General features: G+C 39.2%; 1 protein-coding gene and 1 pseudogene across 2 annotated transcripts in view; one reads left to right on the forward strand and one right to left on the reverse strand.

Moving 5' to 3' along the window:
* The window catches only part of LOC148879705 (Galactosyltransferase family protein), a 31,633-nt gene that overhangs the window by 1,890 nt on the left and 10,814 nt on the right, over nucleotides 1–18,929 (reverse strand). For both annotated transcript variants that reach the window (XM_088961343.1, XM_088961342.1), the window contains 5 exons: nucleotides 17,744–17,807; nucleotides 17,589–17,661; nucleotides 16,896–17,019; nucleotides 6,774–6,861; nucleotides 6,609–6,659 (listed from right to left, as the gene is read on the reverse strand). In XM_088961343.1, coding sequence (XP_088817469.1) covers nucleotides 6,609–6,659; nucleotides 6,774–6,861; nucleotides 16,896–17,019; nucleotides 17,589–17,661; nucleotides 17,744–17,807 — 400 coding nt within the window. The remainder of the gene's footprint in view (nucleotides 1–6,608; nucleotides 6,660–6,773; nucleotides 6,862–16,895; nucleotides 17,020–17,588; nucleotides 17,662–17,743; nucleotides 17,808–18,929) is intronic.
* Nucleotides 9,170–10,560, forward strand: LOC148879706 (putative methyltransferase At1g29790 pseudogene; annotated as a pseudogene).

An 18,929-nucleotide genomic window follows, 5' to 3' on the forward strand; every position in this document is an offset into this window, starting at 1 on the left:
ATTAATCCCTATGGGAGGCCATTGGCACAAAACATAAATCAGGATAGGTTTCCCACTTATTCTGGTAGAAGAGGTAAATATAGTATCCTGTGGAAACTTTCTTAACATGAGCCAAAAGCAACTAGCAACACTAACGTGCAGCATCATTTTGACAAATGACACATTAATTCACCATGGCAAGTTACAAGTCAATTAACATATACACTAATTTTTTCAGTAATAGAAAATTTTATTAATTAATTTAAAAGTAAACAGTTACAACAAGGGTAGCCTCGGTTAACCCTGTAAATCAAAGTTTGTGATCCCCATAACACTTTGTTTTTACAGTTACAACTGAGCCCAGAAGCAGATTTCCCTATGGACCCCAGTTTTGCTAGTTGATCCGCTAAATTGTTATCCATTCTTCGGATCCACTGAACTTATACACTAATTCTGACTCGTATTCTTTTTTCCAAATCAGTCAGCTAGCAATAAGCCCAACTACTCATTTGGATAATGTTAAAATAACTTAGTTGCAGATATTAAGGCCTGTTTGGCTAATTAAAGTGTTTTTTATTTTGTTTTTTTATTTCTGTTATGTCTGTTATTGTACTCAGGGGCACAAGGGTCTTTTCCCTTGTTATTTTTGTCACCCTATATATAGTAATATAAACACTGGCACCGCCAGTACTGTTACATTGCAAACCTTCTCTCTTCTCTCCTCTCTTCTCTCCTCTTCTTCTTCTCTTCTCTCTTCTTCCTCTTATCTCTGGCCGACCACACTGTCAAGATGGTATCAAAGCGGGAATGCTGATTAAAAGTGAGCAGACCGATCAACCCTACTGTCAAGAGAAGATCGATCAACCCAAAGAACAAATCGAACAGACTAGCAGAACAGAAATCTGATTCTGGACTACAGAAGAGCTACAACTGGTACAGTTCTCCCTATTTTTCTCTTCTTTACTCTCCTTGGTCATGTGCCGAGTGAAAACCCTATGAATCTAGGGTGGCTGAATGCTGTCGAACCTGTGTAACCCTAATTTTCTTGGATTGTGTGATCATGTGATCCTGTTCATGTGTTAAGACAACTGTAGGTCAAGGATGACCTGTCTTCTCAATGGTTTGAGTTGACTATAAGTAAAAAGGATCTCTCCTGCTGATTAGTGGTTGTTAGACATTCTGGAATTCTGGTGGGTGGGGACTGTTAAAACTATACAGGTCTGAAATCTGCCGAATATTACCTTAGTTTTTGTCCGGAATTTGGTACTGTTTGTGCTCAATCTGGTTGGTAAACCCGAGTGTGGGTGTGAACTGAGTGGAGCATTGTTTTGTGAATAAGGAGGGGTCATAAGTCCGGTGTTTGGGACTGATTAACTGCTTGACCATGTCGACTGAGAATTCTTCTACTTCAAAGATCTCAGAGAGCCACAATGGAGTGAGTGGGGGAATGGATATGAGCTTTCCCATGGCTGTCATTCCCTTTGATGGTCTAAATTACCTTGAGTGGTCTAGGGGGATAAAACTCTACATCACTGCTAGGGGGCGAATAGGATACATCAATGGGAGAGTAAAGGAACCAAAGTATGGAAGTGCTGAGCATGATAGGTGGAACCAAGAGAACAGTATGGTGATGTCTTGGCTCTTGGTTTCAATGCTGCCACAAGTAAGGAAGACTTTTATGTGGGCTGAAACTGCTTGTGAGATATGGGAACAAGCGAAGTCCACTTATTCAAAATAGAGACACTATGCCAAGATATATCAACTACAAGCTGAATCTTCTACTTGCAAGCAGGGGGAGAGGAGTCTCTCGATGTACTATTTTGATTTGACATCAATATGGAAAGAACTTGATCACTATCAGAATGTGAATTGGAAGTGTGATGAAGATGCAAAGGCCTATGTCACTTGTATCACAGCAACGAGTGTTTGCCTTCCTCCTAAGGCTGAATCCGTCATATGAGTCCATAAGGGTACAGATCTTAGGTAGTAAAGACTTGCCATCAGTCCAGGAGGTGTATGCCTTGGTGCAGCCAGAAGAAAGCAGAAGAAGTGTGATGAATGGTGTAGAAGGGGAGTCAGTTGCCCTAGCGGTCCAGGGAAATTCAGATACAAATGTCGGAGGTGGCTTTAAAAGGGGTGACACTCAGAAAAAATCAGAAGATAAAAGCAAGCTTTGGTGCACTCACCGCCAGAAGACACGACACATGAAAGATACATGCTGGGATCTCCATGGAAAACCTAAATGGGCACAGGATTTGGGTAAGAAGTCAGCACCAAATCAGGGCAAGAAACCAGGCCAGCAGAATCAAAAAAGGTATAGCTCAGCTAATATGGCATCGACAGAGACTAGTCCTTCCGTAACTCAGAAGAGACATCCCGGTTCTGACCCTAAGGAAGATATTATCAACTCCTTCCGTGAACATTTGGAATTGTATGGTAGGACTCTCCGCCAGGTGGATTCTGGGCCTACTCCTACCTCATTTGCATCTACATCAAGTAATGCCACAGCCTTCCATGTGTCATCTCATACTACTGATTCACCTTGGATTATTGACTCTGGAGCCTCAAATCACATGACCGGTAAGTCAAATTTGTTCCAGACATATAACCTTCTCTCTGGGAGAGATAAGGTAAGACTGGCTGATGGTTATTTTTCTACCATAACTGGCCGAGGCACCATATCTCTCCCACTTGGCCTTACTCTTCCTAACGTCCTGCATGTTCTGAAATTACCTATTAATTTGTTATCCATTAGTAGTCTTACTCACTCTTTGAACTACTCAGTCACCTTTTTTCCATCTTCATGTGTGTTCAGGATTTGACCTCGGGGAAGACAATTGGTAAAGGAAGCATGGTGGATGGTCTCTACGTGTTGGAGAATAATATTGGTCTAGTGGCAACTGAGTCCACAAGTTCATCGAGTGAGAGTCAGGCCTATTTATGGCATAGTCGTTTAGGTCATCTTTCTTTTGAGTCGTTAAAAGTTATGTTCCCAAAGTTGTTTGAGTCCTTGTCAGTGAGTCAGTTACAGTGTCAAACTTGTCAGTTGAGTAAGCATTGTAGAAGTTCTTTACCTTTACGAAATAAAAGATCTGAATTTCCATTTCATATTGTTTATTCTGATGTTTGGGGCCCTGTTACTCTACCTACTGCGATTGGCTATAAGTATTTTGTTATTTTGATTGATGATTATTCTCGATACACTTGGATTTACCCTATGCGATCTTGAGATGAAGTGCCACAAATTGTGAAAGATTTTCAACGCATGGTATTCACTCAGTTCCAAACGGATATTCATATCTTCCAGTCGGACAATGCAAAGGAATATTTCCATAGTGATCTCACGTTCTTTGCTTCGAGTGGGTCACTTCAACGAAGCTCTTGTGCCAGGACACCCCAACAAAATGGTGTGGCTGAACGAAAAAACCGTCACCTTCTCGAAGTTGCTCGTGACTTGCTGATTCATATGAATGTGCCAAAACAATTCTGGATGGATGCAGTATTGTGTGCGACATATATCATCAATCGCATGCCCTCTCGACTACTAGAGTATAAGGCCCCACATCAACTCTTGTTCCCTACAGCCCCGTTGTCCACCATTCCGATGCGTGTTTTTGGGTGTCGTGTTTTGTCCACAACCTGTCACCTACTCGTCGTAAACTTGACCCTCGGGCTATTCCTTATGTTTTTCTTGGTTACCCTTCATCTCAAAAGGGGTATCGTTGCTATGATCCCATTGCCCGCAAGTACTATGTTTCCATTGATGTCTCATTCTTTGAGAGTCAACCGTTCTTCTCGGTTTCTCCTCAGGGGGAGAGTAGGGTTGAGGAGAAACAGGCGACGACTCAGATTCAACTACCTCATTTACCCGATCCTCCTCCGTTCCGGGTTTTTCATCGTCGCCATAAGAGCCAACAGAGTTCAAGAGCCGTGGAGCCGGACACTATGCAACCAACATCATCGGATTCACCCGAGGCAGATCCGTCTCATCAGCCAGGTACACTTGCTCCCATTGCTCCTTTAAATGTTGATTCACCTGTCACCAATGATCTTAATATTCCTATTGCTAAGAGAAAGGGTGTTAGATCTTGTACCACTAATCATCCTATCTCTAATTTTGTGTCCTATGAGCATGTTTCACCTTCGTACCGTGCCTTTCTCTCTTCTATGGATAGTGTCCCCGTTCCTAAAACCGTGATAGAAACTTTGTCAAAACCTGAATTGACAGATGCAATGCAGGAAGAAATTGATGCCTTACACAAAAATGGTACTTGGGAGTTGGTAGATCTTCTTGAGGAAAATGAACTAGTGGGGTGCAAGTGGGTGTTCACAGTGAACACAAAGCTGATGGAACTATTGAAAGGTACAAGGCTAGACTAGTAGCAAGAGGCTTCACACAGGTATATGGAGTGGACTATGCAGAGACTTTTGCTCCAGTAGCGAAGATGAACTCTATCCGGATTCTCCTTTCCTTGGCAGCAAATCTTGATTGGGATCTTCACCAATTGAACATCAAGAATGCCTTCTTGAATGGTGACTTGGAAGAGGAAGTGTACATGACCCAACCCCCAGGGTTCTATGCCAAAGGCAGTGAACAAAAGGTGTGTAGGTTAAAAAAGTCCCTATATGGGTTGAAACAATCACCTCGGGCTTGGTTTAGTAAGTTCCATTTAGCAGTCCAACATATGGGATTCAAACAATGCCAGTCAGATCATACCCTGTTTGTGAAAAGTGGTGAAGGTAAAATTGCAGCTCTTATTGGGTATGTGGATGACATAGTGATCACAGGAGATTGGGAGGCTGAAATCCAGAGACTAAAAAAATTCTTAGCCAGTAAATTTGAGGTGAAGGATCTAGGCCCTTTACGATACTTTCTTGGAATTGAAGTTGCCCGCTCTCACAAGGGCATCTTTATTTCCCAACGGAAGTATGTACTAGATCTACTAGAAGATACGGGCAAGTTGGGGGTAAAACCATCTGATTCACCAATTGAACCTAATCACCATCTGGGAGACAATCAATGAGAGTTTTTGAAAGATGTAAAGATGTTCCAGAGACTCGTGGGGAGACTTCTGTATTTGTCTATGACCAGGCCTGATATTGCCTATGCAGTGGGTGTCCTTAGTCAATTCATGCACAGCCCGAGGACAACTCACTTTGAAGCTGCAGAGAGGATCTTGAGATATCTCAAGAAATTTCCTGGAGCTGGTTTGTTGTTCTAGAAACATAGTCACTTAAAAGTAGAAGTATATACTGATGCAGATTGGGCAGGAGCAATCAATGACCGAAAGTCTACCAGTGGTTATTGTGCCTTTGTAGGAGGAAACCTTGTTACATGGAGAAGCAAAAAACAAAGTGTGGTGGCTAGATCCAATGCTGAAGCAGAGTATAGAACGATGGCTCATGGGGTTGCGGAAATCATGTGGATAAGAAATCTGTTAGGTGAATTGGGTTTCGCAATAAGCAATACTACGTCACTCTACTGTGACAATAAAGTTGCCATCAATATTGCTGCTAATCCAGTTCTACATGATAGGACGAAACACATTGAAGTGGACAAGCATTTTATCAGAGAGAAACTTGAAAGTGAAGAAGTGTGCACACCATATGTCAGCTCGGAAGAGCAACTTGCAGATATCTTCACCAAAGGTCTTCATCATGTGCGGCACAAAGATTTGTGTAACAAGTTGGGCATGATTGACATCTATGCTCCAACTTGAGGGGGAGTGTTAGAATAATGTCAAAATAACTTAGTTGCAGATGTTAGGGCCTGTTTGGCTAATTAAAGTGTTTTTTATTTTGTTTTTTTATTTCTATTATGTCTGATATTGTACTCAAGGGCACAAGGGTCTTTTCCCTTGTTATTTCTGTTGCCCTATATATAGTAAAATAAACATTGGCGCCGCCAGTACTGTTACATTGCAAACCTTCTCTCTTCTCTCCTCTCTTCTCTTCTCTTCTTCTTCTCTTCTCTCTTCTTCCTCTTATCTCTGTCCGACCACACTGTCAAGAGATAATAATCATTTTTTTATAATAATAATAATAATAATAATGATTATTTTTTTATGATATAACAAGTATATTTGAAAATTCGGGTTTATATCTGGGGTGTTATCGTACACTTGAGCTATTTTGGGGGCCTATATAATTCTTTTATTCATAGTGGCCTTGTCCAACAAGATAAATGGTTTTAGCTTATTTAAGCCATTATTGATCTCTGGTGACACAAGAGAGGATGGATGGATATAGACCACTGGGTGTATAGGGTTCAATAACCAGATTGGTACCATTTCTTATTTCTGATAATGTATTTGTGCTGCCCTCTCTTTCTCCCTTGTAGTCAATGAGCCAAACTATTATAAGTCTCGTTTCTCATTTTTCTGTTTGTTTTGTTGTTTAATCTTTCCTGGTATGTTTTCTGTTCTCATAGATGGCGATCTGGCTTCCACCTATGCTAATTGTCTCGGTATGAGTTTCCTTCTGGTTCTATCTGTTTCTCAGTCTAACAGGGTATCGAGAACATCCAACAAATTGAGCTGTGATTATGATCCATGTTAAGTTTTTTTTTTATTACTATTATGATGTGATAATTTCTGAAGTTAAAAGACAGAAAGAAACGGTTTACTTACGATTTTCCATCACCAAATTTCCACCAGTCTGGTTCATACCACTTGTGGTTCCTGTAGCAAGTCCAGCAACAAAGCATGTTACCACAAAAAACAGACGAAGCTCAAATATTATAAGCAACAGCTCATTTCTGAAATATTTGATTACAAGTATTTGACCACACTTACAGTTCAGAGAAAACTTCTCCTGATTTCATACACCCAATATAAACACGAGGTTTGTCCAAATGAGTTGCAAGCCTAGCACCCAGAGCATCTGTATTACAGATAAACAATTACCTGCAGTTAACAACATATACTTCTCTGCTTACATTCTTCACTTCATCATTGTTACCACTGGACCCACTAATTTAGTAGTGAACCTAATATCACTTCCTCTTTAGAAAACTGGATCTATAAATTAAACAGCTTAGAAGCATTAATTTATATAATTCATCGGAATATATTTCCTCTTAAAATGGAAAACAATTTTATTACAGTAGAACCACACAGATCTACAATGATGCACATTAAAAGAATTTATAGATAATGATACAAAATCCATTCATTTGAACTGTGAAAAAAATTGCATAGGCATTAAACTATCCCAGAGATATCAGATACCATTTGGTGTATGCATTATGACGAATTTATGTTACACAGATTACTTGACCATGTCATTACAATGGCTACTAAAAGTAAAAAAAAAAAAGGTAAAACTACCACAAAGACATAATGATGATATACAGGGGAAGGAAAAAAAGCAAAAAAAAAAAAAAAGTGCAACCAGCAAAACTCAAGGCAATGGAGTTGGAAACCCAAACAAGACCCAAGAAAGCACGAAGGATTATTGCCTTAAAATCTAGGGAAAGCCCACCAAAACCTGAGGACCTGGATCCTCAAACTAGCAAATGCACTATTACAAAAAATCATAGCTCTAATCAAGTTAACCTCAAATTTCCCATAAATTTCAGATGCCTGCAGCATACAAAATCTTCAAACATGTTGGCATACTTCGTCTAAGATGATTAGATGAAGAATAGCCACATATAAATACATAACACTGACAAAAAAGAACATGGATATTGATAACTGGAAACAGGAATAATGCACTTTACATTCAAGAATCCAGGACAGACAGAAATATGATATAATTTTTTTTTTTTGAGAAAGGTATACTAATAAGGGTACATTTCGAGTTGGAGACCAAGAGATCAATCAACGTGACCTTTTCCATTACCTTGGTTCGAAAATTCATAATGCAGAGATTGAAGAGGATGCCGCCCATAGAATTAGAACAAGATGGGCAAAATGGAGGGGTGGATGATATTGCAGTGACTGGAAATCATGGCGAGTTATTTATTTATTTATTTTTGATAGACAACCATGGTCAGAATCAGAAATTGCAATCTTTTTCGGCATCAAAATTTGGAATCAAAGATTTGGGGGAACTGAAATACTTTTTGGGAATGAAGTTGCAAGATCCAAGGAAGGTACATTCATTTCTCAAAGGAATTATACTCATAATCCACTTGAAGAAACCAGGAAAATGGATGCTAAGCCTTCTAAGACTTCCATTGATCCTGATCACCACCTAAATGGGAGTAATGGGGAGCTTCTTGAAGACAAAGGAGTGTTTCAAAGGCTTGTAGGCAGGCTTTGCTATTTGTCCTTTACAAGGCCAGACATTGCTTATGCAGTTGGTGTAATAAGTCAACATATGCATGCACCTTGGGTTCCTCGTCCAGTGGCAGCTGAAAAGATTCTCAGATACTTCAAGGCTTTACTTCGAAGAGGCCTTTTGTTCTCCAACCATGGGCATTTGCCATTGGAAGCCTGTATTGATGCAGATTGAACAGGATCAATTGATAATCAGAGGTAGATTTCAAGTTATTGTAACTTCCAGGGAGGGAATCTGGTGACTTGGGAAAGTAAGAAATACAGCATGGTGGCTAGGTCAAGAGCTGAAGCAGAGTTCACATCTATGGTCAATGAAGTATCAGAGATAATGTAGCTGAAACAGTTAGTAAGGGATTTAGGTGTCGAATTCCAAGGCAATGAAGTTGTATGGTGCTAAGAACTTAACAAGGCAGCTATCAACATTGCTCACACTCCAATATAGAAGACCGATTAGCTTTTTATCTCCGAAAGGGATGATAAAGAAGAAACTTGAAGCTGTTTTGAGCAAAATTGAGCATGAGACATTTATGCTTCAATTGAGGAGTATAGGAATATATAGCTTTGTAATAATAAGAGAAGGGGTAATTGCTGTAATTTTCTGTTTTTTTAAGAATAACTATAAATTGTTTGGGTGACCCGACCCTAAGGGAAACTCACCCAATTCCACTAACCTTTCTCCTTCATTTCTCTCTTATTCTACCTTCTTTCCTTTCTTCTCTCAATCTCTTAACTCTTTCTTACTTCTCACAACCTTAATAGATACATTAACAAGAATGATGAAGTGTCAAGCACCCCAGTCACCACAGTGGTTACTTTGTCCCCCTTTTTCCATCTCCCCAAGTGTTTGAAATCCTGTTGCAATTAAGATGCATCATAGAAAAAAAAAATGACAAAATTGACTTTTCTATTTCTCTACATATCGATCGCGCTCCGGTCGCAAAGACGAGCCATGACAGCTGCATCTTCTTCTGTTTCCCAGGCATAGAAGAGAAGAAGAGCAACTCAGAGAAAAAGAGGAAGTAGGGGAAGATGGAAAGAAAGATGGGATTGGGAATGGGGCTGAACATGCTTCTCTTGCTGGCCATGGTGGCTACCAATATCCTCTCTCTGTACCACCTCACTTCATCCGTCCAGAGTAAACCCGCATCTCCTCCCCCAGTCCCAGACCACCTACATCACCAACTCAACACAATCAGAGCCACCGTTAACCACCTCACCCGCCTCCGCTCAACCACTCCCACCACCGCCACCAGCGCAAAAGCCACTGTCCCTTCAGATCTCCTTCTCTATGCACATATAGCCCCCATTGCCTCTGCCTGCCGTGACAACCCTGATCTTCTTCACCGTTACATGAACTACACACCATTCTCTCTCTGTCCAGATGATACGGATCTCTCCGAAGCCCTAATACTCTGAGGTTGCCACCCCCTCCACCATCGCCGCTGCTTCTCTCGCACTTCTTCAAAAATCCCTTCCTCTCTCACCTCGAATCCCTTTCCTTCTTCTCTCCCTGACTATGCTTTACTTTGGTCCCACTATTCTTGCAAGATTTTCGCTTATCTTAACCGCTTCAATGACAACCTTGGCTTTGACATGAAACTTGAGTCCACTAAATTCCTTACCGCTAAATCTGATCTTGATCTCACCACTCCCCAATTACTGCAAATTGCAAAGGGCTCTTCTTCAGTTCTTCAACTTCCACTTGATATTGGAGCTGGAACTGGGACCTTTGCTGCAAGAATGAAGCTCCACAATGTCATTGTTCTATCCACAACCATGAATTTGGGTTCCCCATATAATGAAGCAACTGCACTGAGGGGGCTTGTTCCATTGCACATTCCATTGCAACAGCGGTTCCCAATATTTGATGGGGTTGTCGATCTTGTTCGCTGTGGGCATGCTGTTAACCGTTGGATTCCAATTACAACAATGGAATCCCTATTCTATGATGTAGATAGGGTGTTGAGGGATGGGGGGTACTTCTGGTTAGATCATTTTTTCAGCAAAGGAACCGATCTTGAGAAGGTTTATGCACCATTGATCAGGAAGTTGGGTTACAAGAAAGTGAAGTGGGCAACAGGGAATAAAACAGATTCCAGTGGGCTGAAGAATGGAGATGTTTATTTGACTGCCCTCCTGCAGAAGCCTGTATCAAGGTGAAATTCATTAGCAGTGGAAAATGGGAATATCATCTACTATCAATGGAACTCCTTATATCCATTTCTGCTCTTTTTAAAATGAAAGGCTAAAAGGGTAGATGTTGAGCACATTTTAAACTTGGATACATTTGCTACACAAGTCGGGTAATACCAAGCCACCATTCTTTGTTACTCCTGAGAACAACACTAGTTTGGGCTATCCAAGACTAGCCCTTTCAGGAGTCAGGACAAGTCTTGGGGTAAATGATAAGCTCCCTTTATTTCTTCAATGTATTGTACAAGGCTTTGTTTGTTGAAAATTTATTTAATCCAAGAGACCAGGCTTATGTGTCTTGATTACAACTTGTATTGAGAACTGCTGCCTATTATGTTTCAGAAAAAAGAAAGAAAAAAGGATATCTAATATTAACTGCAAAAAAAATGACAAATTCAAGAGAAGAAAAAGAAGAAGGTAAAAAGAAAGAAAATATAGGGGCTGAGACACTGAACCCCTGTCTTGTCCTAGTAAAATAAAAAAAGGTTGGAAGAGGAAGAATGCATTGATTAAACAAAATTTTAAGTTTTTCCTTGCTTATCAGTTCAGGTTTTAAATTCCTGAAGGGCTGATGGCATGTGTGTTGATTGAACCCTAATAAATAAGAAAATAATAAAAAGAAACTAGTGTATATATATAACCCATAAAATAAACAATTTAGTGTAATAATGTCTATTTTATTATTATAACCCCAAAAAACAAAATATAAAAATATTTTATAGTGCCATGTAGAAAATAGCTAGGCACTTAAGCAAGGCAACCCTCCATGGGTACCTTGTGTCCTAGATGCCTGCCTAGGAATCACCTTGACAACTATGCACATGGGGTCAGCTCAAAGCAGGTTCACCACTTGAACTGACCCATTTAAATCCCTACAACTAGGATAAAACCCTAAACATCAAATCTTTTTTTTATTAGTAGTTGATATTTTCATTTATAAACAAAAGCCAGAAGTTAAGTGCAGATGTACACTGTACTACTACCACCTCTACACCCAAAACAAAATTCCAACTAAATACAATTACAAATTTATTTAAGAAGCTAAAGACTAATCCATGAAACAACTAGAATCCACACAGATGAATCAAAGATCTCTTGTTTCCCTCAAAAATTCTGCAACTCTTAAATCCTAATCACCAGTTGTATCACACATCCCAGAATCTCCCCACTTAAGAAAAAAGGAGACTTGAATCATGTTAAAGAATGTGGTGCTGTTCCTTCATTATTTAAATTTCATTAACAACCAAATTCTGGAATTAAGTGTAGCCCCGACTTTCATGAATTGCATTCCAGACTATCATTCAACTTGGTAAAAACCACCTCAGTGATTATAGTGCCATGATCCCATGACTATTGGAATTGTTTTGAAGGACTGACTTATATAGTTAAATCCATGGTTTAAAATGTCTCTAAATTCACTAATATTTCCATGACATATTTGCATTTCCATGGGTGGCAACACAAAATTTTACCAGAATTGACATATTCTCCAATGAATACTACCAGCACTATGTGGCGTACAAGAGATAGTTTCCACAACATATTTCCATTTCCACTTCCATGGGTAGCAACACAAAATTTTACTAGAACCGAAATATTTTTTTTATGAATAATAGTAAATTTTATTAGTTCAAAAACTGATTTAGAGTTGTGAATTCATACAACATCCCAGGGAGAGGTGCGAGCTGCAGCCCCTCCTTGAATCTTACAAGTAAAACTAGGAAAGAAAAACAAGAAAAAAAGCTGAGCCCAAAACAATTCTTCCCGATTTACCCCTTGCTTAGCTAAAACACCGGACAAAGTATTTGCTGATCTCCCCACCCACTGTAAAGAAACCACCATATTCCTTGTCAACCAACTGAATTTATTCATTTCATTCTTGTAGCGCCATATAGCGTCTTCAGGATTTTTCAACCAGCCCACCACCACTTTGGAATCTCCTTCAATTACTAGATGTTGTACCCCCAGCTGGTTTGCAAGTTGCACCCCTTGTATAGCAGCTAATAGCTCTGCCCAGCTGGAGTCCCCAACTCCTAGGGGACCCGAGTAGAGCAACAAAATCTCTCCCTTCTCATTTCTCAAAAGATCCCCCATTCCGGATAAGCCTGGATTACCCATGCTACTTCCATCAAAGTTCAGCTTCAATGAGACTTCAAATGGAGGAGACCAGTTTGTAATTGACTTATCCTTTACGGGTGAACACCTTGCTACTACTGACCAGTTTCTCCAAAGGTCATTAAAGGATAATTGATGAAATATTTCCAAAGTATTGCCCTATGCAGCACACAGTCTTTCAATTCCTCACTGCTCCTTTCCTTTTCTTGAAAGATTCCAGCATTCCTTTCTTCCCAAAGAGTCCAAATCAAGGCAGTGCGAGCACATCTCCACATAATTCTCCCTCTTTTTGTAGGCCAAGAGACAGTAGAATGGTTAAAGATCATGTGAACTTCTATTGGCATATTCCAACAACTCCCAAACAATGAAAGTAGCCAAGCCCAAAGGTTTGCAGAAAAAGGACAAGATAATAGTAGATGGTAACAATCCTCCCGTTGAGCTCTATAGAAGATACACCAATTGGGAGAAATACAGAGGAAGGGTCTTCTCTTTTGTAGGATATCTAGAGTGTTTACTTTCCCATAGAATACTTCCCAACAAAACGCCATAATCTTAGGGGCAACGAGCCTACACCAAATTTCCTTTGATGGAAAAGGTTGTTGAGCAGAATGCTGAGAGATGGACTTGAAGTAAGAAGCACAAGTAAAGGTTCCTTTGGGTCTAGGAGTCCACACCCTTTTATCGGGCTTGGAGGGATCCAATCAAACCTGATTAAGGTAGTGTAGCAAATTAGAAAGAGATTTAATTTCATCATCCCTGAGTCCCCTATGAAACCCAAAATCCCAATTAGGAGCCAAGGGTGTTACCAAAGGTGAGACAAATTTTGAAACCACCTCTTTTTTATAAAAGGAAACAGAAAATAGCAAAGGGAAAATGTCCTTTAGGGGGTATCTCCTAACCAAATATCCTCCCAAAAGCGAACAGCGTAGCCAGAACAAACTTCATACCTGATAAAATTGAGAAATTGAGAAAGAGTGTTGTGAATGGCCTTCCAAGGTGCTACTAGGTTAGCCTACCTTGATACACCAGCATCCCATCCATTCTCTGATCTCCCATGAATGCTTTCCCCCACCACCTCATGCCACAGTCTCTCACTTTCCAATGGCCAACGCCACAACCATTTCCCTAATAAAGCTTGATTTTTTTTTCAATCACCCTTCCAATTCCCAAACCCCCCTCTTCTTTACTTCTGCAAACAATTTCCCAACTAACCAAATGATCATTTTTTTCTTGTCCCGACTCCCACAAGAAGTCTCTCATCAACTTCTCCAACTTCCTAGCTTCCCTAGTTGGTATCCTAAAGACAGACAAGAAGTAAGTTAGCCAATGTAGCTCTTATTAAAGTAATTCCCCCTCCCAAAGAGAGATGATTCTTCTTCCATGAGGCTAATCTCTTCCCAAACTTTTCTAACATTGGGGTCCAAAATCTGCTCTCCCTAGGGTTTGCCCCTAATGGAAGCCCTAAGTATGACATAGGCCAGGTAGAGATGGAACACTCAAGACATTCCGCAATAACCTCGACCTCCCCATCCTCCAAGTTTATACCTGCTATGCAACTCTTTTCTAGATTTATTTTTAGATTAGAAATCCTTTCAAATCCTTTGATCAGCTCTTTTAGGTTTGCTACCTTCTCACTAAAGCCTCCTTCACAAAAGATCATTAAGTCATCTGCAAACTGAAGGTGGGTGACTAGGATTTGGTGTCTCCCTATTCTCCAACCCCTAATGGCATCTTCACTATCAACCTCAGTAATGATCCTACTAATCACATCGGCTACTAATGTAAAAACAAAGGGTGAGTAGATCCCCTTGCCTAACACCCCTGCAAGCTGGAAAAAAGTCCCTCACCACACCATTTACCAGAATGGAATAGTGACAAGTACTAATACACCCAGATATCCAACTGCACCACTTGTCCCCAAATCCACAGTTTCTCATCACCTCTAGTAAAAACTCCCAGTCTACCAAGTCATAGGCCTTTTCAAGATCCAATTTACAAATAAAGCCTCTTTGCCTAGACCTTTTCATTTCCTCCACACACTCATTCCCAATTGGGATCTGATTTGTTATTTGTCGCCTTTGAATGAAGGCCCCCTGAGTTTCACTAATGATAGAAGGGAGAACTATTTTGATCTTCAAAGAAAGCACTTTAGCCAGAATTTTATAGATACTTGTCACCAGACTAATAGGCCTGTAATCTTTTGGGTGGTTGGCATCAATCTTCTTAGGAATCAAGGCCAAAAAAGTGGCATTGATTCCAAGGCTTATTACATGATTATCTGCAAATTCCTTAAACACTTCAACTAAATCCTCTTTCAGCACCTTCCAGCAATCTAGATAAAAGCCCATTGTAAAGCCATCTGGACTTGGAGCCTTGGATCTATCCATTAAAAAGACAGCTTCTTAATCTCTTCTTCCTTGAAATTCCTTTCCAACCACCTTGCCATTCCGTCCTCAATTCTTGGCCATTCCATCCCTCCCACAACTGCTCTCTCATTCAAAGGTCTTCTATAGATCGATTTGAAATGGTCCACAAATTTTTTGGCTATATCATCCTGGTTGGTAATCACCTCCTCTCCTATCTCTAGCTTGGTCACAAAATTCTTCGTCTCCCATTGGCCAAGTCATGGAAAAATCTAGTGTTCCTATCGCCTTCCTTAATCCACTTGTGTCTAGATTTTTGTCTCCAGCTAATTTCTTCCCTCAATAACACCTCTTCCAAATCCTTTTTCAACTATCTCCTTAACACTCTATCATCCTCAGTCAAAACATTTTGGAATTCCTTTACATCCAAGTTTTCTATTCGAAAGATTAGGCTCATTTTTTGCTCCTCAATTCTGCCAAAATGTTCTCTATTCCATTCTTTTATTTTGGCCCTCAATCTCTTTAACTTCTTATGAAACTTGACCCCCTTCCATCTTACCCCTCTCACCTCCTCACCCCACCATTCCTTCACTTTTTTCACAAAATATGGATGGGTAAGCCACGTATTTTCAAATCTAAAAGGTTTGGGTCCAGTAGGAAAAGTCTCAATGCCTATCTGGATAGGACAGTGATCAGAGGTGACCCTAGGTAATGCTCTAGCAACCAAGTTTTCCACACTATCCTCCCAAGCTAGGTTAAATAAAAATATATCCAACTTCGAACACAAAAGGGTTTCCTAAAGGTTGCACCAAGTAAAACTAGTTTGCAGCAAAGGTATTTCCTTCAACTCACAATCTTCAATAAATCCATTGAATTTCCTCATACTTGTTGTGATTACCTGGAACCGAAATATTCCCCAGTGAACACTACCAGCACTATGCAAAGTACAAGATAATGTGGAGTATTATAACATAAGTTGGTCACATTAGTAGATATGTGGAGTAACAATGTTATTGCTTGCCTAACTTATGTGATACTACTTTGAGCTAGCTCAATGTTAATTTCAAACATGAAGTTACATATTAGTTTTTGTTTGTGTAATAAATTATTTAGTTGATCTGTTAGAACCATTTACATTTCCTATAAGTTTAAATTTTGCTTTAACGTATTCTATCATGAAGTTTTGAATCTTAAGGTTTCATAGGACAACTTCAGAATGTATTCTTTTGTCTATAACCTTAGTTTTTTTAGCTCTGTTTAATGATTTGGAACAAGATAATAATTTAAAAGGTGTGTCTATGCTTCTTTTATCATTTTATTTTTGAAAATTCTTTTTCATTTCATAAAATAGCAATCTATACGTTTGCATATTTTACAATGTTTCCACCATGTTTATAATTTTTACAATATTTCCAACCAAGGGTCAAAATATCGCAACGTATTAGGGCGTATTGGCCAATACGTATTGTATTAGGGGCTTCCCGATACACCCCCATAAGGGGTATTTCGGGGTTTGGTCTAGTTCAGGGGGTAAACCAGCCTTAAACTGACACCTCTGGACCATTTTCAAAGAAAAGGTAAAGAAAAAAAAGCGAGCAAAGATACAGGCCAATATGCCAGTAGGGGCGTATCGGCCTGTATCAATAATTTGAACCTTGTTTCCAACACTTCCGACATATTTCCTACACTTAGACGACCAACATTTCCATCGACACTGACATTTTAAACCTTTGGTTAAATTGGATAATCTCAGACATGCTATTTTCTTTTTCCTATGCACAAATCAATTTTATGTGAACTATAGCCTTTCGGTGAACAATAATAACAATTATTTTACAGATGCAGCAGCAGCAGCAGCAGCAGCAACAGCAACAAACAAACAAATGATAAATAGAAATAGAAACATCCAACAGACACAGGAGCATCAAGCTATCCAGTGCTTCATCAATGGAATACTTACCAATATTAACATACACATCATCATTGACCTTTGCATAGAACTCAGCTTCCCATGTATCTGCTGCATGTGCAAAGAAAAATTTTGTCTTCTTTGGAATCTCTTCAGGTGCCTCAACATGATTATCCTATCAAAAGAAGGAAAGTATCATGATAAAGCACATTATCTACCTCATACACCACAAACATTCATGAATCATACTTAAATTTGCAGGTATCTATTTTAGTTGGGACTCAACACATAATACAGAAAAAGAGCTCTTATTGGAATATATGGTAATTAGGTTTATATCAAACCCTTGGATTTTGGACTTGCATAAAGTGAAATTCATTGTCTGCTACCACATCATTATTATTTACATAGCCACTTCTCTTTTTGAAAAGGTAAGGAACATCTTGTATTAATGTCAAAAAAAAAATGCTTACATTTTTCTTTCACATAAAAGACTGTTGAGTTGTGTACATTCACCAAAAAGAAAAAGGAAAAAAAAAAAGCTATTATTAGATTATGTTAAAGAAAATGAATTTTATCAGCATTAAAGAAAATGATTATTTAAAACATCAATTGTTCTTCGTTTCCTACTTAAAATTACTTAACAGAGTTTAAGCATAAAAGTTAAAACTGCTTGTTCAAGGTATGCAACAGTTAAAAAAGTCAACTCATTTGAACATCATTTTAATGATAAGCTGAACATACAAGAATAATGAAATCATTGGTCTGCCTATTTTCTTTGTCAATGTCCCTGTCCATACTGTCTCCACGATTGGCACTGCAGATCAATATTTGAAACTTGGTTAAAATGTAGATTTCTAAATAATGGTTGGAAATATCTCTACAAACACACAATATACCTCCTTCCTATCACAAATCGTACAACAATGCCCTTCTCATCTTCCAGCTTTTTCAGCACTGCACCTGCACACATTACATTTAAGGTCTCTTACATCCAAAGAAGAAAATCTGATGAGAGCTTAATAAGTACTTCCATAAGCTCAAATAGTTTGTAGTTTTGGACAAGGCATTTGACAACATAGTGAAAGGTTTTTTGCATAAAGTGCAATTGCTAATTTTACAAATCGAAGCATCTTGGCCTGATAGAGAGGATTTCCAATTAGTAGTGGGATGACACTTTTGCAAGGGATAAGATTGGGGAAATCCTTATGGTTCAGTTTAGGAATAGTGCAAATACAAATATGTTCGGAGCAAAATCTTGTATGAGATATTTCTAAGCCTTGTATTTGTACTCTTCCCAAACGAAGCCTATACTATATTAACTTGGTGGTGGAGGGGGGTTCCAAGGTAGTAGTGGGATGGTTCAAGCAAAATAATACTGCCCTTGGTTACACAAACAATAAATAAGAGAAGCAAGAAGAGCAGATTCAAGAAAGGAATGGGAACAGCTGATCAGAAGAGAAGAAATTTACTGGAGACAAAGATCAAGAGTGAAATGGCTGAAAGGAGATAATAATTCCAGATTCTTTCACACTTATGCCTCGAGGAGTAGGATGAATTTCATCTCTAAGCTGAAATTGAACCAAAGGAAAGTGGAGAATCCTGAGGAAATTAAGGAAGTCTTCCTTTCCTTCTTCAAAAACCTTTACTCCAAGGATAGTAATAACCAGTTTACAATGAACAGATGGGAAGGCACAACTCTATCAGCTGAAAAGAGGGTTTGGTTGGAAAGAAGCTTTGAAGAGGAAGAAGTTAAAATGGCTGTCTTCAGCATGGATGAAGATAGGGCTCCAGGGCCGGATGGTTTCCCCATTTTTTTCTTCCAGCAATGTTGGGAAATAGTAAAGTCAGATCTCATGGATTTTTTTTAGGGACTTCCACTCTTCTGCCATTGTTAACAAAAGCTTTGCCTCATCCCAAAGAAAGGGGGGGTCTTGGAAGGTAAAGAATTTAGACCAATAAGTTTGATAGGGAGCATCTATAAAATTCTGGTCAAGGTTTTGGCCAAAAGACTTAAAGAAGTCCTAGAAGATCTAATTTCCCCAAACCAATTTGCTTTTGTAAAAAGAAGACAAATTATGGACA

This window comes from Nelumbo lutea, chromosome 1, assembly GCF_056320005.1.
Source record: "Nelumbo lutea isolate HS-2025 chromosome 1, American lotus-T2T, whole genome shotgun sequence".
In the NCBI taxonomy this organism is placed as follows: domain Eukaryota; kingdom Viridiplantae; phylum Streptophyta; class Magnoliopsida; order Proteales; family Nelumbonaceae; genus Nelumbo; species Nelumbo lutea.